Source organism: Dunckerocampus dactyliophorus, chromosome 2, assembly GCF_027744805.1.
Source record: "Dunckerocampus dactyliophorus isolate RoL2022-P2 chromosome 2, RoL_Ddac_1.1, whole genome shotgun sequence".
NCBI lineage: Eukaryota > Metazoa > Chordata > Actinopteri > Syngnathiformes > Syngnathidae > Dunckerocampus > Dunckerocampus dactyliophorus.
In genome coordinates this window covers 33,096,182-33,122,114 of record NC_072820.1, presented here as the reverse complement: position 1 = coordinate 33,122,114, position 25,933 = coordinate 33,096,182, and the positions used below count along the sequence as shown (strand labels likewise).

The 25,933-nt window shown below is 41.1% G+C and overlaps 2 protein-coding genes across 4 annotated transcripts in view; one reads left to right on the top strand and one right to left on the bottom strand.

The window, feature by feature from the left end:
* The window catches only part of LOC129177299 (integrin beta-3-like), a 49,223-nt gene that overhangs the window by 4,100 nt on the left and 19,190 nt on the right, over nucleotides 1-25,933 (top strand). For 2 of the 3 annotated variants that reach the window (XM_054768254.1, XM_054768253.1), the window contains exons 2-8: nucleotides 22,193-22,278; nucleotides 22,446-22,644; nucleotides 23,218-23,470; nucleotides 23,737-23,899; nucleotides 23,974-24,135; nucleotides 24,242-24,337; nucleotides 25,691-25,780. In XM_054768254.1, coding sequence (XP_054624229.1) covers nucleotides 22,542-22,644; nucleotides 23,218-23,470; nucleotides 23,737-23,899; nucleotides 23,974-24,135; nucleotides 24,242-24,337; nucleotides 25,691-25,780 — 867 coding nt within the window. In that variant the 5' untranslated portion in view covers nucleotides 22,193-22,278; nucleotides 22,446-22,541. Of the gene's footprint in view, nucleotides 1-21,775; nucleotides 21,919-22,192; nucleotides 22,279-22,445; nucleotides 22,645-23,217; nucleotides 23,471-23,736; nucleotides 23,900-23,973; nucleotides 24,136-24,241; nucleotides 24,338-25,690; nucleotides 25,781-25,933 lie in introns of those variants that run through there. The other variant, XM_054768252.1, reaches the window with a different exon arrangement.
* On the bottom strand, nucleotides 2,001-19,507 carry cpn1 (carboxypeptidase N, polypeptide 1). The gene is made up of 9 exons (XM_054768255.1): nucleotides 19,187-19,507; nucleotides 17,120-17,316; nucleotides 15,316-15,471; nucleotides 9,767-9,943; nucleotides 9,577-9,688; nucleotides 6,715-6,854; nucleotides 3,602-3,701; nucleotides 2,483-2,601; nucleotides 2,001-2,367 (listed from the first exon to the last, which is right to left on the bottom strand). Exons 1-9 carry the CDS (start codon nucleotides 19,422-19,424, stop codon nucleotides 2,257-2,259), a joined length of 1,350 nt encoding a protein of 449 aa, XP_054624230.1. The 5' UTR covers nucleotides 19,425-19,507; the 3' UTR covers nucleotides 2,001-2,256.

Here is a 25,933-nt window from a genome sequence, read left to right as displayed (position 1 = left end):
GATACGCATTCACCCGGAATGTTTTCTTGTTTCCCATTCTCTTCCCCCTCAAACAACCCATCTCTGTGTCTCGGGATGACTGTGTCACGGTGCGATTCTGGCGTTGCAACAATGGGAACAAGGTGTGGTACGAATGGGCCGTGACCGAGCCAACCTGCTCGGCCATTCACAACCCCGCAGGACGCTCCTACACCATCGGACTGTAAACATTCACACGCAGTCGTCCACACTCGTACGTATTTGTCTTCTGTTGGGATGTGTGTACGCCTCGTTTTGTCAGCTCTACCAGGAGTCTGATTAGGTGGAAGACAATGCACTTGTTCAACTTGTTCAGTGTCCTTGTTTTGTTGTTGGCGTATTTTAACAGATATATTTAAATATGTACTCATGTTATTCAAATGTAATTACCAGAGTAGCGGTAGAGCTTCCTGTCTCTGCCGCCTCTCCTTGTCCCATTTCTGCTGTGTTGGGGGGAGCAAATTTTGCATTGGCCTATAGCAGTGGTTCTCAATTATTTTCTGTCATGCCCCCCCTTGGGGACAGAAATGTTTTCTCCCCTCCCGATTTGAAATACTATTGAGAAACTGAATATATCGATTTATTTGTGTGTACTGTACAGACTGAACTGGAAACTGACACCAGCTAAATGCAAAAAAATGGAGAGCTGTGACGCGTACAAGCGTATTCAAGGGTCAAAGGGTTTATTTGCCTGTAAGTTCACAGTATATTGTAATTGGTGTTAAAAATATAAAAAAATAATTTTTAGATTAAATATTTCACATTTAGATGGAAAAGCAGAATTTTCACGACCCAATTTGTATTTCTTTTAGTTGGTAAAAAAAAATCTATTTTTAAATATTTTGTTTTACATCCATCCATTTGTCTTCTTCCCCTTATCCAAGGTTAGGTCGCGGATACAGCAGCCTAAGCAGGGAAGCCCAGACTTCCCTCTTCATCCAGTTCCTCCCGGGGGATCCCGAGCCGTTCCAAGGTTAATTGAGAGACATAGTCTCTCCAACGTGTCCTGGGTCTTCCCAGAGGCCTCTTACGGGTGGGACGTGCCCTGAAAACCTCCCTAGGGAGGTGTCCGGAACATCCTGACTAGATGCTCGATCCCGGGCTCCTCTCAGTGCGGTGGAACAGCGGTTGTACTCCAAGTTTCTCCCGGATTACAATGCTTCTCACCTTATCTTTAAGGGGGAGCCCAGCCACCTTACGGAGGAAACTCATTTTGGCCGCTTGTACCTGCAATCTTGTCCTTTCGGTCACAACCCAAAGCTCATGACCACAGAAACACTGGACCAGCTCTAACCCTTGCAAGGGTGCTGGAGGGTAATGGGAGTTTGCACAAATGGTCTACATGTGCTTTGTAGACTTGGAAAAGGCATTTGACTGTGTCCCTCGTAGTGTCCTGTGGGGGGATGGTCCGGGAGTACGGGATTGGTGGCGTGCTACTACGTGCCATTCGGTCCTTGTACAACCGGAGCAGGAGCCTGGTTTGCATTGCTAGCAGTAAGTCAAGCCTGTTTCCGGTGAACGTTGACCTCCGCCAAGGCTGCCCTTTGTCACCGATTCTGTTCATAATTTTCATGTACAGGATTTCTAGGCACAGCCAAGGCGTCGAGTGTTTGCCGGGAGAAGGCCCTGGGGAAGACCTAGGACCCGCTAGAGGGATTATGTCTCACAGCTGTCTTGGGAACTTGTGGTCCTCCCGGTGGAACTGGAAGAGGTAGCCTGGGACCGGGAAGTGTTAACTTTCCTACTGAGACTGCTGCCCCCGCGACCTGGACCCAAATAAGCGGAAGAAAATGGAATTTATTTTGCCTTGACCAATTCTAACTGAATCGAAAAACAAAATCCACTGCTCGTAATCTATTACTTACATTTTTCAAAATATTGTACTTGTTCAGCTTAAGCTGTAATGATACCCGGGCTTTGCCTCATAGCACTTACTAAGCATCCACTGAAATTAATTCACACACTTGGCGTACACTCTGAAGAAAAAGTGACAAGTGACAAAAAAAAGCATTCTTTTAATTTCACTTTTGGTAATCATCAAATAATTGTCGATCACCTTCATATCCATTAAAAATGTTACATAAATACATCGGTCTTGCAATAATTATTCAATACAGACAAAAAAATCCATATTAACAAAAACAATACATAATCATAGGGCTACATAGTTTTGTCCGTAGTTTCTATGTGTGTTTATTCATATAGCATGTGTTTGTGTGTGTTTCCTTAATTGCTGCCTCATCTTGGGCCCAGTTTTAAGGAGGACTTTGGGGATGACAAGTTCTTCTTGCCGTTGTGGTGTTTTGTTTTCATGTTGTGTTTTGGTGCCTTTTTCAGGTAAAAATGTAGCTGTCACAGAGAGAGAGAGAGTAAGGGAAAAAAAGATGATCAACAGAATACTATATTTATATTTAATACATATTAAGTGAGACTTGTATGTGATTTTATGTGATAAGGAATCCACCTGCGTGGCCTCAGCTGGTCCCACTGTGACGGTGCTGGTAGCGGCAGTGTAACCTGGGGCGGTGGTTGTCACTGTGTACGTGCCTGGCAACAGGAGGCGGAAATAGTCCCCATCCACTCCTGGAGAGACATTGAAAAAGTATTTCATTACTGTATGTTGCATTTTGAATGTGCGTTTCTATCGTACGCCACTAGAGGGCAATGTATTCAATCTATGTTTACATCCTTGGCGTTACCTGGATCCCCACGTGACAGTATTTGCCATTCAGCATTTACTTATATAACACAAAGCGAAGATGTTGATGTTGACCTACATTGGATTGGCTTTTGCAGCTTTAATGCACAAAGTGTATTCAAATATCCTCCCACTTCTTTCAATTTTCTTTTTGACATATCTATATTTTTTATTAGAGCATTTTAAAAATTATTTTTATTTGGTATTCTTTGCGTTTTTTTACGTTTCATTTTTTAAAATCATTAATGCCGTTTATACAAAAGCTCAGCAGTTTTATGTTTACTGTACCCCAAATCAACTGAAAATGAGCCACACCACGATTATGGCATGCTATTACACCTTTAATAAATACAGTTACTTAAAATGAATAAATACATATGTAATTAAATAAATGAAGTCATCCCTCGCTACATCGCAGTTCAAACATTGCTCTCACACTCTATTGCTGTTTTAAAAAAAATAATTAATAAATTATTGCTGTTTCGTGGTAGATTATGGCCTATTAGTCAAAAATATTGATTGGCAGTCTCTTATGTCCCTGAATGGATCTTGGTGTGATGTGGTGTAATGCGGTGTAAACAAAGAACAATAGGAGTGTAAAGGTGACTATAGGGGTGTGAGTTCATGTCTACAGGACTCTAATCATGGTAAAAATCACATTTAGAAGGTCATAAACAGGTTTTCTATGCTCTAACTACAAAAATATGTCTCGAACAAATTAGCAGCGATAAACGAAAGATGGCTTACATAGAAAATTGGTTTTCTCATGTATAATTTTTTAAAATGCAATTGGTGGCCCGTACATTTTTCTTGTATGTGACACTGCTTGGGGAAAAAAGTTTGGACACTCCTGCTTTAAGATAATAGATGGGTAAAACAACTCACCACTGGTCACATCGTGGTTGATGCCTGACACTGAGATCTCAGCATTCTTGATAGGGTTGTTGTTTTCGTCATACACCATGCCTTTTATCCCATGATGCACCTGAATAAAGGGAATAAGTGTGAACTGTGGTCCTCTGATGCCCCCCAAGGGAGGAACGCCTAACAAACTTAAAGGGATAGTTCTGATTTTTTGACAAGAAGTTGTATGACATCCCTATCAGCATTTAGTCCAATAACAGCGACTTACCCCCCACTTGGTCTCCTAAGTCCAGTTCTGGTCAGATTTCTGGCGGGAGATACTGTATATAACGCAGCGTTTTGTAAGGTTTGAGTTTTTGCGAAGGCATTTTTGTGGTGCAAATGCATTAATCTTTTAAACGCATATTGTTTTTAGAAGCCAAACTCTTTACTTAATTGTCCCCAGCAACTAAGTGGAACTATGTTCTTCATCACAGAAATCTGACCAGAACTGGACTTAGGAGACCAAGTGGGGGTAAGTCACTGTTATTGGACTACAATGCTGATGGGGATGTCATACAACTTCATGTCAAAAAATCCAAACTATCCCTTTAAAGCAGGGGTTTCAAACTCGTAGCCCGCGGGCCATTTCATATTTTGCGGCTCGCTACTAGACATGGAGGAGTAGTGTAAATGCTATAAAAATATTTCTTTTTTTTTCATATGATTGTACTTTATAGCATTGACCTACTTGAGAGAAATGAGATGTCGTGTTTTCTGAATGAGTTTGAAATAGCTTTACTGTTTTTCAGACACTGAAACAAAAATCCTGTTTACACTTATGTTGTTAAAACATCCTCATTCTTTTTGTACCATTGCTGCTTATAGTCTGGTTAAAATATGCTGCAAAAATTCCACCCATTTTCTATCGCTTGTCTTCATTAGGGTCACAAGTAAGCTGGAGCCTATCCCAGCTGAATGCAGCAAAATACAAACTATGAAATGTATTTTTTTTTTTCACCCTATCACTGTATCGAGATACGTATGATACGTGCATCGCGTATCATACCGTATTGTGGAGTACCCTGAGATTCCCAGCCCTATTCCCAATACTTCATGCAGCCCAGCCACAACCAGACCCTATCTCCAGCAGCCCCCAGGTAAATTGAGTTTGAGACCCCTGCTTTAAAGCACATTTTCACCCCATTCACTTTTCTTTCTCTCTGTCTCTCTCTGTCTTCTCTCTCTCTCTCTCTCTCTCTCTCTCTCTCTCTCTATATATATATATATATATATACAGTCAAACTTGTCTATAGCGGCCACTTGCTGGAGTCTGCAAAAGTGGCCGCTATAGACAGGTGGCCTCTATAGACAGGTTGGCGTCCAGTTTGAAAGTTGACCAGTAGAGGAAAAAAAAAAAGAAAAAAAAGCGGGAAAAAAATAATAATGTTGACCAGTAGAGGGCACTGTGGACTGCTGATAAAAGTTGTACAGCACTACTAGGCTTGTTATTATCATGGTTCATGGTTTTAATTCATCCTGAACATGCATATGAGTCAAACAGTAGCACATCACATAGTACAATTCACAATTTTGCATGTCCAAAAAGGAGTAGGAAGAAGCAAAGCTTATTTAATCCTACCCCTCATCAGTTTTACATCAGTTGCAATACATTTATTCACCTCTTGTTCTTCCAAGTGTACTTTGTAGGTCTACATGACAATGTAGTGCAATCATAGCCAAGGTTTTTACTTACTAAAAGGAAGCTAGAGGCTTAATAATAACTGATAGAATATATCCACGACCCACAGAACAAAGCTGTGTTGGTAATGTCTACTGTAACGCTTGTTTTTAATATTTTACTTTTTATACGGCAGAGTGTCATTACAGCTTTAGTTCATCAGGAAGTGACGGGAAGTGACGGTGGGCGTCCCGAGCAGGAGAGCTAGGCTCAGTGCTAGCTGTGAGTTTGGAGAGAGTTGGGAAGTGTGTTTATGTTGGTGTGGATGTAAAGTCCTGCAGTGTTCTCCGCTGTTAATAAAGCCATTAAAGTGCATCGGCGACGTGAGTCTCTCCTTCCCCACAACAAGCGGCATTACAGTATTGACCAGTGCACACCAGGAAATAAACGGTGTCATTTCTTACAGGCATTGGCTGGACAGCTATGTAGTGGGGCTTGTTTAACCTTTGCCTTGTGGGCAAGCAGGAAGGAGAGAGGATGCTGAGAGATGTGTATGTGTTCTGAGCTGCTGTCTGGTGGCCGCGTTCAATAAATAAAGTTGGCAGAAGAAACAGGAGAAGTTTCTTTCTTTGCTTCGGAGCTGAATAACACTGAAAAGTTAACAGACTAGTAGCGAACGGAAAAGAAGACGGCTTTTTTGTGTCAAATACAGAAGATGAGGACTTTGATGGATTTGTGGATGAGGATTGATGAAAAATAACGTGAGTACATTCTAAAATAATTCAATTAAGTACAACCAAACTCAGTTTTGCTCCCATTGCCGCATGCATGCTAGCGTATTTTTTTTTTTATTGTATTTTTATTTGGTGCAAATGCTCTTAAAGTTACATGTTTGACCAGGAAATAGCAAGCTCAAAAGAAGACGGCTTTTTTATGTGGAACAACTGACAGTTTGTGTGGATCTTGTGAATGATTGTGACTGAGCTAGGACTTAGTAATTAAAATCTACACACGACGGCTTCATTGATTGAAAAACGAAACTTTTTCGTGCATGAAGCTTCTACTTGAGTCGGTAATTTGGCTGCTATATGCGGTCATATATTGACCAAGGGAGACAAAATGGGTGGCCGCTGGTCACGTTGGACAGGTGACTGCTATACACAGGGTCTATAACATGTAAATTTGCTGCGGGGGATTTTTCAGTGGCTGCTATAGGCAGGTGGCTGTTCTATGAAGGTGGCCGCTAAGACAGGTTTGACTGTATATATATATATATAGACATATATATATGTCGGAATCTATATAGGCAAGAGCTGTTTCAAAAATGGTCTTTACAATGCTCATTTTTCAACGATTAAGTTGTTGTGCAGGTATACCTAATATTATGGCTGTGTGTATGTGTGTGTGTGTGTGTGTGTGTGTGTGTGTGTGTGTGTGTTTGTGTGTGTGTATGTGTTTGTGTTTGTGTTCAGACCTGTTCCACATATGAAACCAGTGCCTCTCGGTTGCCCAGCCATTCTCTGGGCAGCGTAGACTCGGCTGGGAACTTATCGCAGCTCAGCTCCAGTGTGATCTCAAAACAGTTGGTGTATAAATAGTTGAAGTCCTGCATGCCTGCAACACAGATCCATGCAAAGAATGTTTTTTTAAAATCCCAACAAAGCATCTGTTTCTTCAAAAAGTGAACTTCGCAGCGCTTCCAAGTTCAAGTGTGACGTAAAACTCAGACGTGAAAACAAATATTACATGTTCCTTTTAAATGTGACCTTGCGCAAGCTCGAAAGCTTGCATGAGTCAACCAAAAAAGCTATTTGTTTCCTCTCTGCTGCACATTACATTAGTAGAGCTTTTTCTGAAGCAGTACTAGAGATGGGCATTTGACAAAATGTTCCTAAGTGTGGCTAATTAAACATACCTCATTAAATAATAGTTCTTTTAAAAAGTATTATTATTTTTAAAAATTCATTTACAGTATTTTAACATTTTTATTATTAATAATTTATATTTTTTAAACTATTATTTGATTCTACCTAACAACTCGAGACTGACTCACCAGCCGCTGGTTGCAGCCATGTACTACACTCCATAGTTTGTCTCAGTTGTGTGTATACTGTATGTATATATGGCAACCTACAGCTCAGAGCATTTGATCTTGCCGGCCATTCAATTTTAAAACAAATACTGTACAACCACTGTTCCTCACAATAGCTTGCATGACTATACCAAAAAAAAAACCTCAACATACCAAACAAGAACTTACAGCTCCAACATGCCAGGATTTGGTCTTTTTTGCCGTCATGGATAAAATGTTTGTGGTAATTCTGGGCACCTCAAAAACATTGACTTTTTTTAAAATGAAAATAAGATTGATAGTTAGGCTACATACCAGACTGCAAACTATGTACTTACTCTCTGATGTACATGCTTTTTTAAATTCTTCATTTCCTCTCCAAATACCAATGCTATAAATCATACATTCAACTAAAAAATCATGTGATTCCTTATAGAACTGTAAAAACAGATCAGGGAAACTCGGAATATGAACAGATGTTGCTTAGATTCATTTTTTCTGGTCATGTCACAGTTGATTGGCCACTTGTTGTTAGGCATACTTCAGATGTAATTTCCCCATAGGCTAGTGAGAAAATAAAAATAGGACAAGTTTTGGTCATGTACATTCAATTCCCAATGGAATCACTGCTCAGTTGAATAAGTGTTGGAAATTATCACCACTGCTCGTTTTTGTCATCTATCCATTTTCTATACCGCTTATCCTCATTAGGGTCACGCGAGTATGCTGGAGCCTATCCCAGCTGACTTCGGGCGACACTTCGGGTACACCCTGGACTGGTGGCCAGCCAATGGCAGGGCACATATAGACAAACAACCATTCACACTCACATTCATACCTATGGACAATTTAGAGTCTCCAATTAACCTAACATGCATGTTTTTGGAATGTGGGAGGAAACCGGAGTACCCGGAGAAAACCCACGCACACGGGGAGAAAATGCAAACTCCACACAGAAATTCCCCATGGGAGAATCGAACCATGGTCTTCCCGATCTCCAGACTGTGACTATGTGGCCAACGTGCAGCCCTGTTTCCTTTAAAGCAACTAATAAGTAACCGGAGGAAGTGGTCCTGCTGTGGACTTTAGTTCATTTGTTAAAAAAAAAAAAAAATCAACTGAGGAATCAGTCCAAGTGCAGTCAGAGGAGAGTGAAAGAGTTCATGTCGGGGGTGGTAAAGTTCCTCAATTGCACATGTGACCATACCTGGAACATTAACAATCATCATCTAAGGCAACCTTCAGGGCACAGTTGGCCCACTGCAGCTGTTTTTAATATTTTTAATATATAATTCATATTTAATACAGAGCAGCGGTATAACTTCCTGGCCCTGCTGGCTCTCCTCATCCGTTCCCTGCTGTATGGGGGCAACAAAGCCCTCCACCCTCATTCAAACAACCCAAGGGGGTGTGGCTGCAATGTGTCAAATTTGGCATTGGCCTATGGAGAACAAATGATGCTGCTGCACAATTTCCACCTAGCAACAAGTGGCCACAAACATGTGACAGGACATGCTTTAACTTTTTTTTTCCCTTTTTCTGTGTTTCTTTTTTAAACCTCCTGTCAATACTGTGTTTTATTACCATGTACATTGATGTTTTAATTGGTGTTCAAAAATAATTATAAATTATTAATATTAAAATGATAAATTAATTTAAAAATAAACAAAAAGCACAATTACATACAGCTGAGCTGTATGACGTCTTTCTTTTTGGTTGTTTTTTCATATCCTCCTGTAAATGTGTGTTATTTCCCTGTATGTTGATGTTTTACCTGGTGTTTAAAAAAATATAAACTACGGTAATAAAAATTACTAATTGGAATAAATATATTGGAATAAATAATAAAAAAATAAACAAAAAGCACAATTAGACATAAGGCAATATTTTCACTACATGGTCCAAGTGACCAAAAATTTTAACACATAATTTTAAAACAAAATCGCACATAGACATGAAAAGAGAATTGAGGGACACAACAAACTTGCAGTGTATCTTAGCTTGTAGTCTACTGAAGTGATTGGGGCCACTGACCCCAAACATGGTAAATTGATTATTTTAGTACCCTTTGGTACAACTTTTTCAGATTGAAACACTAATAAACGTACAAATCAAAGCAACCCGTACTGCTTGGTGCAAATGGGGGCTTTTGGTTCTCAGAAAGCTGGGTTTCAGATCCCTTTCATCTTTTCTGGGTGATACTCTGCCCTCTATGGACTTTGAGAGTGGACAATGGGTAGCTACACTCAGTGTACATTTACTGACCCTTCGACAGCGAGTACCAGCTAGCCCCATTGGTTATCCCCTCGTCAAAGTAGTCCCCGCAGTTCCAACCATTGTGCATCCAGCTGTGTGCGTACGAGTAGGTCCTCGCCAACTGACACACACACACACATGCAAATGTTACAGATGATGCTTGCAAAAATCAGCATTTAAATTGGAATTTGGTGTTTACGTTTTTAAAGATTTTGTCGTCCGGAGTGGCAGCATAGGTTGTCCTCCCTCTGATGCGGGCGTCTCGCGACTTGTCAAAGGGATAGTTAGCCACTACGGCTCCTCCGTGGAGGTTGGCGGATAGGACAAAGTTGTAGTTCTGCATCCATTTGATGACGGCACGTGTCTCTGGTTCAACCTGTATTGAATGAGAAAGCAAGACAATAAGTATGTCTTGTTTTATTACCACCATCCCACCGGGGGCTCCCATGTATGATCGTATCTGACTTCACACTGTTTGAAACGCATGTCCTTTTCTGGGAATAGCATCACATTACCTTCTGTAAAGGACTGAAGACATCTGGTTTTCTTTGCACTTCCCCAAACTATTGGCTTCACTTCTTGGCTGGCCAACTGGACAATTCTTGCAGTTCTTTTGCTTTTTTCGCTGCTTTTTCACTTTTAGACAAGCTAGATAATCTTCAGGCATGCATGATTAATCCAACAATGTATCTTCCACATTTCTTAATACTTCCTCAGCTCTTTGTTCTACCTTCACTTTTTCCTGAGCAGTAGCTGGGATGGGCAGTTGACCAAAGGAATTAAATTTCCTTTATTGATTATGTAGAAAATTAGCCCTATCTAATTTAATAATAACATTTTTAAATTGTAATTTAATTTGAGTTAATTATTATTTAAAAAAATTTTAATTAATTTTAAAAGGTAAAAAACAGAATAAAAAATGTAAATAAATATATATTTTTACATTTTATTAAGATAATTAACATTAAATGCTATGTAATAAATAGCATGTTGTTCTTCGGGAAAGCAATCGAGTTGGTGCCTTTGCTGGTTGTATCCGAGTACTGCATCAATTGCTTCAAGACGTTATTAATCAACAATCATTATTTAATAACATTCCACAGACACACACACCCACAATATGTGGTAGTGGTGGACAACCTATGGTCTGTGGGGCATTTATGGCCCTGAGAGGGCATTTCATCTGGCCTGCCATGCAATTTTAATAACAAATACAACCACTAGGGATGTCCCAATCCACATTTTTCGGCTTCAGATCTGATCTGATTGTTTTTATAGTCTTGCCGATCAGATCCGATCCGGTACCGATCGTTTTTTTTGTTGTTGTTTTTTAATAACAATGGGCCTCATTCATGAAACGTTCTTACGCACAAATGTGTTCTTAAAGCCTTCTTACGAAGATTTTTGGCATTCACGAAACATGTTCTTAACTCACAGTTCTTAGATCTAAGAACAAATTCTACGAACACTCAGGAGGACTCTTACGCACAAACAAAGCTTGCACTTTCAATGCGCAATCGCCCTCATGATGGATTTTGCAACCTGATCCCAAAAAATGTAGTGCAAATAAAATATCCCAACAATTATTTATCATCAAAACAACTCAAATATACTCCATGGATCTGTTCTTGCAGATAACATCGCAATGAAACGTGGTGTGCCTATTGCGCACGTAGCACCCCCAGATAACGACACGTGCCCCCAGCCACGTCTTGAGCCAGAGCACGGGGCTGCTGTATTAATTAGGCAGCGTCTAATCAAATGTAACCACTGAAAAAATAAATTGTCACACACAAACTATGTATTTTTACTTTATTTTTCCATCATGATTGTGTAAATATTTTCTAGAGTTTCCGAAATGGTTTGGTTTCTGATTGATGGCCCACCTCCCGTTTCCTCCAGATCCCTCCAGTGCAGTCCAATCTTTTTTTTTTTGAGTCTATTTTAAGTCAAAACACTTCTTTTTAACCTCTGCGGTGGTGCGTTTCTCCGTGGAAACGGCATTTATGTTTCCTGCAATGGTGCTCCATGCCGACTCTTTTTGGATGGCCTGATGACCGGTGGATACACGTGAAAATAAGGTGGTCTTGTGTTTGCTCACTCCTTGTAGAAGCACCTCTATTTCAGTAGAATTGAAGTTTTTCTTTCGTTTGTTGTCCAGCTGCTTCTCAGTCTTGCCCTTGCGCGTTGCCATCTCCGCCTCCAGCTGCCTGTTGCGCACGGCACATTTTTTACCTTATGTAGGAAATAATAGGCGGTGACCTATGCAAATTAGGCCTTACATGCACGTGCATCCCCGTTGGCATTCATCATCCTAAGAATGTGGCGCAGTTTCCAACCCACACCTTCTTAAGTACAGTTCTTAAGAAGACTTTTAAGAAGATGTTCGTGAATGAGGCCCAATAAGCTTTCGTTACAAACATGAATTTTTGGAATTGAATATGGTTATGAAAATAGCTCTTCAAAGCATTAAAAATAATGCAACCAAAGTATTGCTAAATTTACTTTTTTATTACACAGCATGACCAACAATATTGTTTGGCTTTTGTAACAAACCTCTGTGAGGCAGGTTCCTAATCCAATAAAGGATCCAATAAAAGTCCATCCAATAAAAGATAAAACTGGAAAAAATGGGCCTGCAAAATACTTTTAGGGTAGGACTAATCGAACCCCGCTAGCTTCCATTCATGCTCGGTAACAGAAGACTTTCCAAGCTTTTTTGTCGTGTTTTCTTCTTCTTGCGGGTGGTGCTTTGAGGTGCTTTACTGCACCTACTATGTTGGAGTGTGGCTCAGAGTTACCAACGTGATACGGCAAACGGATTGTCCGGATCCCGTGGCGGAAGCCGATATTATCCGATCTTCACAAATACAGCGGATCGGCAGCCGATCCCGATCCTGAAGATCAGATCGGGACACCCCTAACAACCACTGTTATTAAAAGTTCAAAAATGTGTAACATGTAATAGAACACCATTTGTATGATCATTTCATCATATTTTTTCATAAATTTAGTATGGAACGCGAGCACCATCCTATGGACTATTGATTGTCAAACTGTGGTAGGAGTATCACTGATGGTACGTGGGAGCCATCTAGTGGTCCATCCATCCATCCATTTTTCTCCGCTGATCCGGGTCCGGGTCGCGGGGGCAGCAGTCTCAGTAGGGAAGCCCAGACTTCCCAGTCCCTGGCCACCACCTCCAGCTCCACCGGGAGGACACCAAGGAGTTCCCAGGCCAGCTGTGAGACATAATCCCTCCAACGTGTCCTAGGTCTACCCCGGGGCCTTCTCCCGGCTGGGCATGCCCAGAACACCTCATCACGGAGGCGTCCGGACGAGATGCCAAAGCCACCTCAACTGGCTCATCTCGATGTGAAGGAGCAGTGGCTCTACTCTGAGCTCCTCCTGGATGACTGAGCTCCTCACACTCATCTCTTAGGGTGAGTCCAGCCACCCTACGGAGAAAACTCATTTCAGCCACGTTCTTTCCATTACGACCCAAAGCTTATGACCATAGGTGAGGGTGGGAACATAGATCGACCGGTATTTTGAGAGCTTTGCCTTCCGGCTTAGCACTCTCTTCACCACGACGGTCCGGTACAGCGACCGCATTACTGCAGATGCTGCACCGATGAGCCTGTCGACCTCACGCTCTAACCTTCCCTCACTCATGAACAAGACTCCGAGATACTTGAACTTCGCCACCTGGGGCAGGGCCTCATTCCCAACCCGAAGGGAGCAATCCACCCTTTTACGACTGAGAACCATGGCCTCAGATTTGGAGGTGCTGAATCTCATCCCAGTAGCTTCACACTCAGATGCAAACATCTCCAGTAAACGCTGAAGGTCACAGCCCGATGAGGCCATCAAGACCACATTGTCTGCAAATAGCAGAGACGAGATCCCAAGGCCACTGAACTGGACTCCCTCAACGCTTTGGCTGCTCCTAGAAATTTTTTCCATGAAAATTATGAACAGAATCGGTGACAAAGGGCAGCCTTGGCGGGGGCCAACGTTCACCGGAAACAGGCTTGACTTACTGCTGGCAATGCGAACCAGGCTCCTGCTCCGGTTGTACAAGGACCGAATCCCGTACTCCCGAATCACCCCCCACAGGACACCGCGAGGGACACTGTCGAATGCCTTTTCCAAGTCCACAAACAATATGTGGACCGGTAGGGTAAACTCCAGTACCCTTACAAGGGTGTTGAGCTGGTGCAGTGTTCCGTGACCAGGACAAAAACCACATTGCACCTCCTGAAGCCTCTTCGAGGCCGACCGAAAGTCGTGCTCCATGGCCTCACCGAACTCCTCGTGTTTTTGCCTCGACCACCGCCGAAGCTGCGTGCCGCTTGGCCTGCCTGTACTTATGAGCTGCTTCAGGAGTCCCACAAGGCATTCATGCCCGATAGGACTTCTTCAGCTTGACGGCATCCCTGACTTCTTGTGGCCACCATCGGGTTCAAGGCTTGCCGCCACGACTGGCACAGACCAGCTTGCAGCTGCAGCTCCAATCGGCTGCCTCAGCAATGGAGGCACAGAATAGGGTCCATTGGGACTCAATATCCTTGTCCTCCCCTGGGATGGAGGCGAAGCTCTGCGGGAGGTGAGAGTTGAAGACTCCACAAACAGGACACTCTGCCAAACGCTCCCGTACACTTTCACTAAACGTTTGGGTCTCTCAGGTCTGTCCGGCATCCTCCCCCGCCATCTAATCCAACTCATCACCAGGTGGTGATGAGTTGACAGCTCAGCCCTTCTATTCACCCGCGTGTCCAGAACATGTGGACGCAGGTCTGATGATACGACTACAAAGTCTATCATAGACCTGCGTCCTAGGGTGTCCTGGTGCCGCATGGGTTCAGATCGGGGAGGCCGTTCCTCCAAATCACGCCCCTCCAGGTCACACTGTCATTGCCCACATGGGTGTTGAAGTCTCTCAGTAGAACCCCAGTTGGGGTGTGTTGGAGTGTTGGAGACCCATCTAGCGGTATTCATGATTTTAATTTTTTTAGTTAAATGAATTATTGTACTCTAAAATTATACTCTAACGATGTATGAAATAACCATACATACACATATTTATTTGTCAAAGATTTGCTGAAATTGAATTAAATACAATTTCCCAGACTTAAACTTTCCCCAATATGCCACAAACCAATTACAAGCGTTTTTTAAGGTGACGCTTGGTGTAAAAGTGACCTATTGTTCCCCACAGATGTAAAAAAACAACAACAATGGCTTAGAGTTGGCTCCAACACTTCAGACATGCTTATTTCCCCTAGCTGTGCCTACACACTGCTCACTATCCATCAGGCCTGGATCGCAGAGAAGTAATACCTCTCCAAGTGTGAGGTATGCGGGACAATAAACACTGCCAGTCACCTCTTTGAGAAAGCTCAGGCCTAGTCAATATGCCGGCCTTGAACCCTGGCGGTAGCAGTCTGGCAGCTATTTATTATGGGTGGTCTTTATTTAGAGCCATGCTTGCTTTGAAGCTAAATCTGTAGGCTGATATATGGACACATTACACATGAAGGCAGCCATATCTCATTGTATGTAAACACAAAGGAGTGCAGACACCTGCGTGACCCACAATATGTTTATAAGAGTGGATACACAGTTGATACTACAGTAAGTTAAGCAAACCGTTGATGTGGACTTTGAATACATCGTTCATATGACCAGAACATTGCAGAAAGGCAGACGTCCATCTTTTTGTCATGGTGCCTAGTTCTCACTGACCTGTTGCTCCCAGTTGTCAGGCAGTGGCAGGTGGTGGTTTCGCCCGTTAGTCTTCTCGTAGTAATACATGAGAGCGTTCAGGTCAGGAAAGTTCCGGTTCAGGTCGATTTCCCTGGCGTTGCCACGACCCACCAGATAGCCGTTGAACTCTGGGCCCTGTTAGAACACTAATAAATGTCAATATGCCACTGAGCCACGATAAGAATAATATAATAATATCACAGTTTTACTCTTACTTTATTGTCATAAAATATTACATAATATTACAACTTTATTGTCACAATGCTGCAACTTTGTGTAACATTATGACCTTATTGTTGTAATAGTGATACTTTTTTCTTATTATGGTCTTTATTGTTGTAATACCATGCCATTATTCATGTAATAATACCATATTTTATATTTTTATATTTATATTTATATTTATTTTGATTTATTTTCATAATATTTTAATTTTCATTATGACTTTATTGTTGTGATAGCAATACATTTCTTTCTATGGACTTACTATGGACTTTATTACGACCTTATTCTGATCATGTTATGCCGTTTATTAATTCATGTGATACAAATAATTTTGGCGAGGAAAAAATTATTGTCATAATAGTACAACTTTATTGTTATACTATTGTTACTTTAGTCATGTCATATTACACATTATTTACAAAAAATGTCTAAAGTACAGTATTGTCATAATAGTAAAAAACTTTGACTTTATTCCTGTAATATTAAATAAATACAGAAAAAAACATTTATTGTCATATTACGACTTTATTCTCATAATATTACGACTAGTTTTATAATATATAACTGATACATAATACATAACTGATTTATTGTCATATTACGATTTTATTCTCACATATTATTTGCAGAAAATGTACAACTTTTGTCATAATATTGGGATTTAATTTTCATAATTCATGTAATAGTGCACATTTTTGGACACAAAAATAAATGATTTATTATATAGCAATATATAATATCCATTTTCTATGCCGCTTCTCCTCATTAGGGTCGCGGGGGCGTATCCTCTTCGGGCGACAGGCACCCTGGACTGGTCACGAGCCAATGGCAGGGCACATATAGACAAACAAGCATTCACACTCACATTCGTACCTATGGACAATTTAGAGTCTCCAATTAACCTAACATTCATGTTTTTGGAATGTGGGAGGAAACCGGAGTACCTGGAGAAAACCCACGCAATCACGGGGAGAACATGCAAACTCCACAAAGAGATGCCCAACGGAGAATCAAACCCAGGTCTTCCCGATCTCCAGAATGTGACTGTGTGGCCAACATGCTGACCACTAGACCACCGTGTGGCCCATATCATGACTTTATTCTCATATTACCACTTTGTTGGAACATTATGACTTTATATTGTTGTAATATCAATACTTAATTTTTACTCCGGAATTTATTAAGACTTTATTCTTGTAATAATACACCGTTATTCATGTAATTTCGGTTAAAAAAATAATTGAAAGAACTGATAATAATTTTACAACTTTCCATGATTCATGTAATAGTTGACATAATGTCATAATAGTAAACATTTTTCTCGTAATATTATGACTTTATTCCTGATATATTCAAAAAATGAAGAATAATACATTTATTGTCATGATATTACGACTTTATTCTTAAGTCCTAATATTTAGCAAAATTTTCCTCATAATAAAACGACTTTAATCTCATAACATTATTCTCAACTTTTTTTGTAATTTTACATAGACCCAATACTCCTTTGTGCTTCCCTTCTTGCCCATGGTTCAGGCTTATTCAGGTGTCTTTTTACCTGTCTGGCGGCCACCTCATAGCCATCAGGGTTCATGGAGGGCATGATGTGGATGCGTGTGTCATAGATGAGCCTTGTGATCCGATGGTTTCTGGCCCGGTATTCCTCGCACAGAAACTGTGAGAACTTGATGAGCAGCTCACGGCCCAGCACTTCGTTGCCGTGCATGTTGCCCACGTACTTGAACTCGGGTTCCACTGGTGGAGGAAGTGCAGAAGCGGAGGGTGCACGACAGGTCAAAAAAAGTGCTGTGCTGTGCTGTATGGCGTAAACATTGCAAATGACTTGGGTCATGGGTTGCCAGTTGAATAACCCAGCTTTTGGGGGAGGGTGTTCCACATTAACGATAACTAATCCATACAGGGAATAAAGGAGCTCCTGTGATCTGGTCACCTGGGTGTGACTCACTGGTAAAAAAAAAAGTGGTTGTAACAAAGTTGCTCTTACACCTGAATGATTTGGATAATGGATAAATGTGATGTGCCTATCACTTATCAGTCTGTGATTGGTTGAGACACCAGCCAGAACTGTATCGGACTTCTTTGACGCTATTATTTGGACTTGAGGGGAACTCTGTGTCCTTTTGGAGTGGGTGGAAATGTGAGTAGATTGTAGCCTAGCTGTGAGGTGTATACTTTCCTAAATGGTACAAGTGGATTGACTCTCCACAAGTCCAAGGGTGTTGGTCTTGCATAAAGTGCATAGTTCCTGTTTTTCTCCCCTGGCAAAGAGAGCAGGCAGACATCCTTCTATTCTTCCTAAAGAAACCCTTTACAAACGCAGAAAAAAAATGCAAGATAAGCCCAAGTACAATAACAAAAAAGTTATTTTGCGGACATTTCAAAAAAGAGGAAAGGTGAAGGTTACGCCAACCAAAGATTTACAGATGGACAGCTGAGCAAGAGCCAAACACTGTTTACTATTAAGGAATATCAGTGCCACAATGCAAAAAAATGTAAATGTAAAAAAAATTACAAGTATAGTCAAAATGTTATGAGGAGAAAGTCAGAATTTGATTCGAATAAAGATGCACCAAAAAAATCTAAATTCAGGAGAATGGAGTCATAATTTTATGCAAAAATTGTCTGTTTTATGCAAATAATGTAAATATATTACCAGTGTATTGGTAAAATGACAAGAATAAAGTTGTAATTTTAGGAGAAAAAAGTAGTACAATAAACAATAAAGTCCAAATTTTACAAGAAACATTGTTATTGTTCTCTTGTTACTTTATAAGCGCAAAGTCAAGATATTATAGAAAAGTCAGAATCTTTTCAAAATAAACCCTTCATTGTACAATATTTTGGTGGGGGGAAAATTCCAAGAATAAAGTTGCACTGTTAGGGGGGAAATGTTTAGAGAAGGAAGTCATACTTTCATGCAAAAACAGTCATAATTTTATGACAATAAAGTCAAAATATTTCCACAACAGACAGATTTTTGCAAAAATGAAATCTTATATTTACAAGAATTCTGAAAACTCCCCACAATTTTAGAAGGGTGTTGTTAATTTGCACTGATAAGGGAAATATGTTTTTTGTAGCAAAAATAAAGTATTAATTTGACAAGAATAAAGTCACAATATTTCGGAGGGAAACATTAATTTCAGAAGGAAACCTTTTTAATTTTACAAGAATAAAGTCATAATTTTATGCCAATGATTTGACAATATCCCCAGAAAGTCATAAAGGTAATTCTCTTATAAATGCGCCAATGGAAAAGCTGGGTCTTTGGCCAATGCAAACAAAAACCAGCTTTTGTGGTGACTTGTACCTTACCAAGCACCCCCTCACAAAACCAACTTGTCAGTGGCTAAGACTTCAAATGAATGACAGATGTGACTTTGCTCTACTGTTCCTCTGATTTTCCTGATGTTCAGGAAACTCTTTCTCTTTCCGATTGTAAACACCTTCCAAGAAGGATGCCAAATCAAGCACGTCTTTTTAGGAGGAAAAACCAACCCAATGCTCTGTCTTGTGCCAGCTGTGCAATACGGCAGGAATACAAGCTCTCACTTTTGCTTGTTTAGTTGCGAAATGCAAGGAGAAGAATTAGAAGCCCACTCACATGCTTCGTGGATGCCCGGGTTATCGGTGAACTCCAGCACGTAGAGGTGGCGTCCCTCCACGCTGCGCCCGATGCTGTAGACGCGCGTGACGTAGGGGCACTCGCTGTGCACGGCGAACAAAGCTCTCACCATGTCCTCGTAGCGGTGATGCTGGAACTCCGAGCCGGCCGCAAGGAGCCCCAGCAGCCCCGGCAGGAGCGCGGGGAGCCAGGGGAGGGGAGCCCTGGCCCAATGCATGACAGTGACGCCTCAAGACTCTCGAGTGGAAACAGCGAAAAGGAACGATGCGCTCAGGGTGTATAGTCTCTCTCACACATGTATTTGCCTGTGCACACAGCAAACCCAGTGATTGGGCTGCTCTTTAAGTCTGCGCCCCCTCCCACGGCGGAGAAGGACAAGTAAGGACAGCCCCCCCTTGCTCCTTCTTTGTCTCACTCTCCTCCTCCAACAGCTGCTTCCCTCCCTCTTCTCCCTTTTCCCTGCTGTGGCTCCTCGTCAAGTACATGTTACTCTCTTTTTAAATGCTGCGCGGAATGCTTCAGTCTCAACGCCCACATTCCCCCCTACTTTTGGGGTTTGTGCAAACACCGGGATTTCATTTCCACTCATTTTGGGTCCCCCCTTCTCTTTGTCCTCACTCTGTTCCTGGGAAAAGAGCCTTGTTTCCAAGGCGCTGCTCCCTCCACAGCCCCTGCAGCCTTCAATCATCCATTCATTAACTCTTAAGTCAACACACAGTTTCACCGTGTGTGTGTGTGTGTGTGTGTGTGCGTGCGCGTGTATACCCTTAAGATGAATTACAGCTCTAAAGCAACCTTCTGGACAAGTTTGTTGTTGTGCTTCCCTGCATGCTGTACAATGTAGTCACACATGTCACGGGAGAAGCTAAAGCGAATGCTGCAATTAAACTCCTAAAAGGCATAAGGCCTACTTAAGACTGCACCCCCTCACCCTCCACAACACACACGCTCACACACATTGGACATAGTGTGCAAGCACAGCTGTCAGTCAAACCTGCTTGGAGTTGAGCAACTGCTTGTGGAAGTTTCAAAAAAAGAGGAAAGGGAAGGCCAAACAAAGATTTACAAGTGGACAATTGAGCCAAAGCCAGCCACTGTTCACAATGAAAAAAAAAGTGTAAAATTACCAGAATAAAGGCATAATTTTATGAGAATAAAGGTTGAAATATTATGAGAAAAAAGTCAGGCTTTTATGAAAATAAATTTACCGTCATAGTTGTGAAGTTAGGAGAATATTTTCAGAAAAATGTACCTGTAAATGAACTTTGTTTTCTTCGTAAATTTGTAAGGTTACAAGAATTTTGTTGTAATTTTATGTGAAAAAAAATTCATTAGAATAAAGTCAAAATTTTACAGGATAAAAGTTGTAATTTTACAACAATAAAGTTTTTCACTTTTAGTCATGAGAATAAAGTCAAAATATTACCAGAAATATCTGAATTATTTATAAATCATGTTATTTTACAAGAATAAAGATTCACTATTACAGAAAAAGTTATCAAATTCAGAGTATAAAGTTGCAATTTCATGATACTTAAGTTGCATTATTACAAAAAAACTATAGTTTTATGAGAATAAAGTCGGAATTTTATGAGGAAAAGTTTTTGTTTTACGAGGATATAGTTAAAATATTAACAGAAATGTCTGAATTATAAAAATAAAAGTCTTAATTTTACAAGATTTAAGTCGGTCTGTTTCCATTAAGAAAGTTATCATTTTCTGATATAGTTGTTTCTCATAGAGTTGTGTTATTATGAGAATGTGTATTTTTATTTCATTAGAATAATGTCAAAATATTACCAGAAAATTTACAAGTAACTGTACTTTTTTTCCTTGTCAATTTGGCCCTTATGCTCAGTTGGTGGCACCAGAAAACATTGGGATAAACCAGGTGGAATACGAGAACATGCTGGAAAATAATGAGTAGTGTAGTGATTATTTTTCTTTCAAATGGAAGAATTAAACATTACACTTAATGATGAGCCACACCGCCTTGTCTGACGTTTATTGTTTACACGTGGCATTACTCAAGGCTGTATACGTTAGTCCATACTGTTGCTCAAATGGCCTTCAACTGATTCACAACAGTCTTGATTGTTATACAAAAACAAAACCCAAACATGCCCCAAAACATGAGATAAAATACCTCAACTTCATTTAAATATTTTAACTCACGTCTTTAAGTCAAAATAAACATTTTTACATTTTTATCCTTGAAAATTAAACTTCAGTTAGTTGGAAGCTGCACACGGTGTGTATTATGTTTTGAAATGTGCAACAATATTGATATAATTTTGAAAATATATGTAAAATTTATTATTATAATACACTTAAATAAATTTGTTTATGGCCATTTTTTGTGCATTGGTATTAGTTAAATGTGAGCTCTCCATATACTGCAATGGCATCTAGTGGTAGTGAAGTCTCCCTACAAGTACTCAAAAATATGTTGTACTTACAAATGTTATCCACCAGTGGGCCGTGCTCACCTAAGCGAATCTCAGAATTCTCCATGCAGTGTTCTCTAAAAGGCAGATGCTGCGCTGTGCCCACCCCCATGTAGTTCTTAGTGGGAGTTATGGGCATCTTTGGGACATTTGGACTTCCAAAAGCAGTTTAGCTCTCTTGAGTCTTCCTGCAGTGGACGCATGCAGTCAGCAGGATGTACTTGCTTTGGGTGTGGATGCTTTTGGGGATAACCGGCGCTTATGGTGAGTCCAGCTTTGAAGGTTTTGACTTGACAAAATGAGAGCTACAGTTTTAAATTCTGCTATGAGATGACTTCATCTTTATAAGGTTACATTATTAAATTAGAACAAAAAGGGTAGGAATAAATAAGCTATGCTTCTTCCTACTCCTTTTTGGGCATGTTGAATTGTGAAAGTGTGAATGTGTGATGTGCTTTATTGTAACTTTGTTTAGCATGTTCAGAACAAATTACTATTACCAAAGAATAGTATTCTGTTTATGTTTTTATGTATTCAGGTTCAAATGTGTGCACCTCCAGAGGGGCCAGCACATGTAAGCAGTGTCTCGCTGTGCACCCCAGCTGTGCATGGTGCGTCCAAGAGGTGGGTTCCCTTTCCATTTAGTTTACTGGCGAAAGGTGGTACACATTTTTTTAATCAACTGACTCCTATCTGCACTACTGGAATGTGAGCAGATATATGTAACATTTCCTCTCCCCCGCATTCACCCATAACACTTCACATATGAGCATTCTGCGTCCATCTACCAGGATTTCGGTCAAGGCGAGGCCAGCTCGTCCCGCTGCGACCTGAAAACCAACCTTATAGCGGCAGGCTGCGCAGCAGTGGAGTCCCCACACAGCAGAATGCAGGTGATAGAGGACCGACCACTCAGCAAGAAGGCTGCGGGGGCCACGCAGGATGTGACCCAGATCAAACCCCAGAAGCTCCACATCACCCTCAGACCTGGTGAGCCAGAAGAGTTGTTGTTTTCTCGGAGAAACAGAAGACTATTATGAATCTTGGTCATGGTTGGTCATTGGGATTGGTTGATTGGTTGGGTTGGGAGTTTGTTTGTTTGGTTGGTTGGGTCTGGTTCTGGTGGGGTTGAGTTGGGGTGCATTGGTTGACCTTGAATTATTGGGATTGGTTGATTTGCTTAGTTGTGTTTGGTTGGTTGGTCGTGAGTAATTGCAGTTGGTTTGGGTTGTGTTGTCTTGGGGGTGTGTGTGTGTGGGGGGGGGGGTGTTGTCTGCTGGGTTTTGCTCAGTTAGATACTTTGGTGGCTTGTTTTTTGGGGTTTGGTGGGTTGTTGGTTGATTGGTCGAGGTTGGCTTGGGTGCCTCACTTTGTTTTTATGGTTTTGGCATTGGTTGATATGGTTGGTTGTGTTTTGGAGGGTTGGGTTGGGGTGGATTGGTTGGTAGACTGCGTTGGTCTTGAGTGGTTGGGGTTGGTTGGGTTGCTTAATTTTTGTGGTCTTGTGTGGTTGTGGTTTGTGTCTAATAAAATAAATATTATCTGTTCTTCCCCCTTTCTAAGATGACGCCAAGCGCTTCACGGTAAAGGTGCGGCAGGTGGAGGACTACCCCGTGGACCTTTACTACCTCATGGACCTGTCCTACTCCATGAATGATGACTTGTATCGTCTGAGGACGCTGGGGAGGGGCTTGGCCGAGGCCATGAATCGCGCCACCAGCAACCTTCGCATGGGCTTTGGGGCCTTTGTTGACAAACCGCTGTCCCCTTACATGTACATCTCCCCCAAGGAGGCTGTCAAGAACCCTTGCTACAGGTACAAGACGTGGAATGCTGTTGATTTTTGTTGTCTGCTTCAGGGCCCCATTTATAAGCTCAGACTAAATAACAGCACTTGTTAAAAGCTTACGGCGGCTTTTTTTCTGCTGAGTCAGCCACCCTGAAGCAGGTCATCTGGTCAGAGAGCTTCTGTAAGATTACGTCTAACCTCCTATATGGATGAATAGTGAAATATTCTACTCCATAAGTCTACCAGTCTACCATTTATAGTAATTGATCAGTGGACTTCTGTTTCTTTGACAGCATCAATACCACCTGCTTGCCCCAGTTCGGCTACAAACACGTTCTGTCTTTAACGGAGAAAGTGAGCCGCTTCACAGAGGAAGTGAGGAAGCAGATGGTATCCAGGAACCGAGATGCACCCGAAGGAGGTTTCGACGCCATCATCCAGGCCGCCGTCTGCAAGGTGTGCACGCGTCACTAGTCTCACTTTATTGCTGTAGTAGTTTACCGTTTGTATTGTGTTTTGATGGAGACCAGGAGCAGATCGGCTGGCGTCCCGGCGCGTCGCATCTCCTCATCTTCACCTCAGATGCTAAGACGCACGTGGCGCTGGATGGTCGCCTTGCCGGGATTGTGCAGCCCAATGATGGACAGTGCCACCTCAACTCAGACAACCTGTACAGCATGTCTACCACCATGGTTAGCATGTGGTGTGTGTGTTTGTCGCTCACAGGTGGTAAGGGTGTGTTTATAATGCTGAATAAACACATAACACCCCTCTTTCCCTCCCATTCTCTCCACACAGGATTACCCATCACTCGCTCTCATCACGGAGAAGATGTCAGAGAACAACATCAACCTCATCTTTGCTGTCACCAACCCTGTGGTTCCTTTGTACCAGGTTAGCAGTCTTGAGGATTGGTACTATATGCTGTGATTTATTAACTCAAATTAATTTCCTTCATTGGCCTTTTGGCGCTATGTAATTTCTGAGGGATTTATAGTGTCTAGTTCTCTATTTGAGTTACTGAAAAATAAAGAGAAATCGTAGTAGACACAGACGCAAACTGAGAAGAATGGCTGCTATTGCTGCTCTGTTATTACTTAATCCTGAACATGCAGCGTTTTCTTAAACGCTTCCAAACCTCACTGGCTTCACACAGACATTTTTGAGCACCACTCGGGAGGAATGGAAATTCAAAATTTATCGCCTGTGCACAGTGTCCTGACTCAGCGAGTTGCAAGGAAAAGCTAAGAGAAAGACAGCGGATAAGGGACAACTACTGGAAGATGGGAAAAAACATAAATGAGACAAATTGCTGGATCATTTTGGTTAAAAGATTTACACTGATTGTGTATTATATTAATTAGTAACACATTAGTAACAAATAGAATAGCATAGTGTGGTATGGTGCAAAATTCTAATAGTATAGTATAATACATGATTTTATAGTACATGTATAGTACAGTAAAGTATGATGTATAGTATAGCACAAGATTGTATGGTTTGGTTTGGTATAGTATGATATGGTAAAGTATTGCATAACATAGTTTTCTATAGTAGAATTAGTACAGTATAGTATGACATTGCATGGTATGGTACGGTATAGTCTTGTATGGTAATATATAGTACTGTACAGATGATATGGCATAGCAGTTTCGTGTGGCAAGGTGCAAAATGCAAACAATATAGTATGGTACATTATTTTATAGTACAGTAAATTATGATATACTGTATAATAGTATGTAGTATGTTACTATATAGTGTAGTCAAATGCAAATACTAGAGTGCACATAGAATCGTATGATATGGCATGGTATATGCTATGATGTGGTATTTCATAGTACAGTGTTGCATGGTACATACAGTATGAGATAGTATAGTGTAGTGTAGTATGATGCGATAAAGCGTAGTGAAGTATAGTATGGTGCAAATAGTCTGGTAAAGTATAGAATGATATCATATGGTACAATATTTTATAGTATGTATATCTTGGTATGGTAGAGTAAAGTACGAGATGGTATAGTACTTGTATAGTCTAATGTAGTAGTAGAGTATAGTATGGTATGCTATTCTGTGCTCTGCTATGGTATTGTATTGTCTAGTACAGTATCATGTAGCATTGTATTTGTCTCTCTATTTATTTGGATAATTTTGGTCCCTTTTAAATGATGTTTTTTTTATATTATTCACATGGGTTATTTCCTTGACTATGCAGGATGACAACTGTCGTTTGTTCTTCTATTTTTGTAGAACTACAGTGAGCTGATTCCCGGTACCACTGTGGGAACACTGTCCAATGACTCTGGCAATGTCATTCAGCTCATATTGAAGGCCTATGCTGTAAGTGTTTACACAAATGAACACACACACTGTGTGGTTAGACAGTGATGGCATGGGGTTGTTGACACACACCAGCTGTGTGTGAATCATATGCGTATGTTTGTGCGCACCAATCCTTTGTACAGCTTCCATAGTGGCGGTGGAAGTATTGGT

Excerpts from the sequence above, each read along its gene's own strand:
- cpn1 (XM_054768255.1), bottom strand. The coding sequence starts at position 19,424 with ATGCATTGGGCCAGGGCTCCCCTCCCCTGGCTCCCCGCGCTCCTGCCG. Across the intron at positions 6,855-9,576 it reads CTGGTACTCGCTGTCGAAGG|GCATGCAGGACTTCAACTAT; the intron begins GTCAGTAAATGT and ends TCTGTGTTGCAG. Across the intron at positions 3,702-6,714 it reads TGGTTTCATATGTGGAACAG|GTGCATCATGGGATAAAAGG; the intron begins GTCTGAACACAA and ends CCCTTTATTCAG.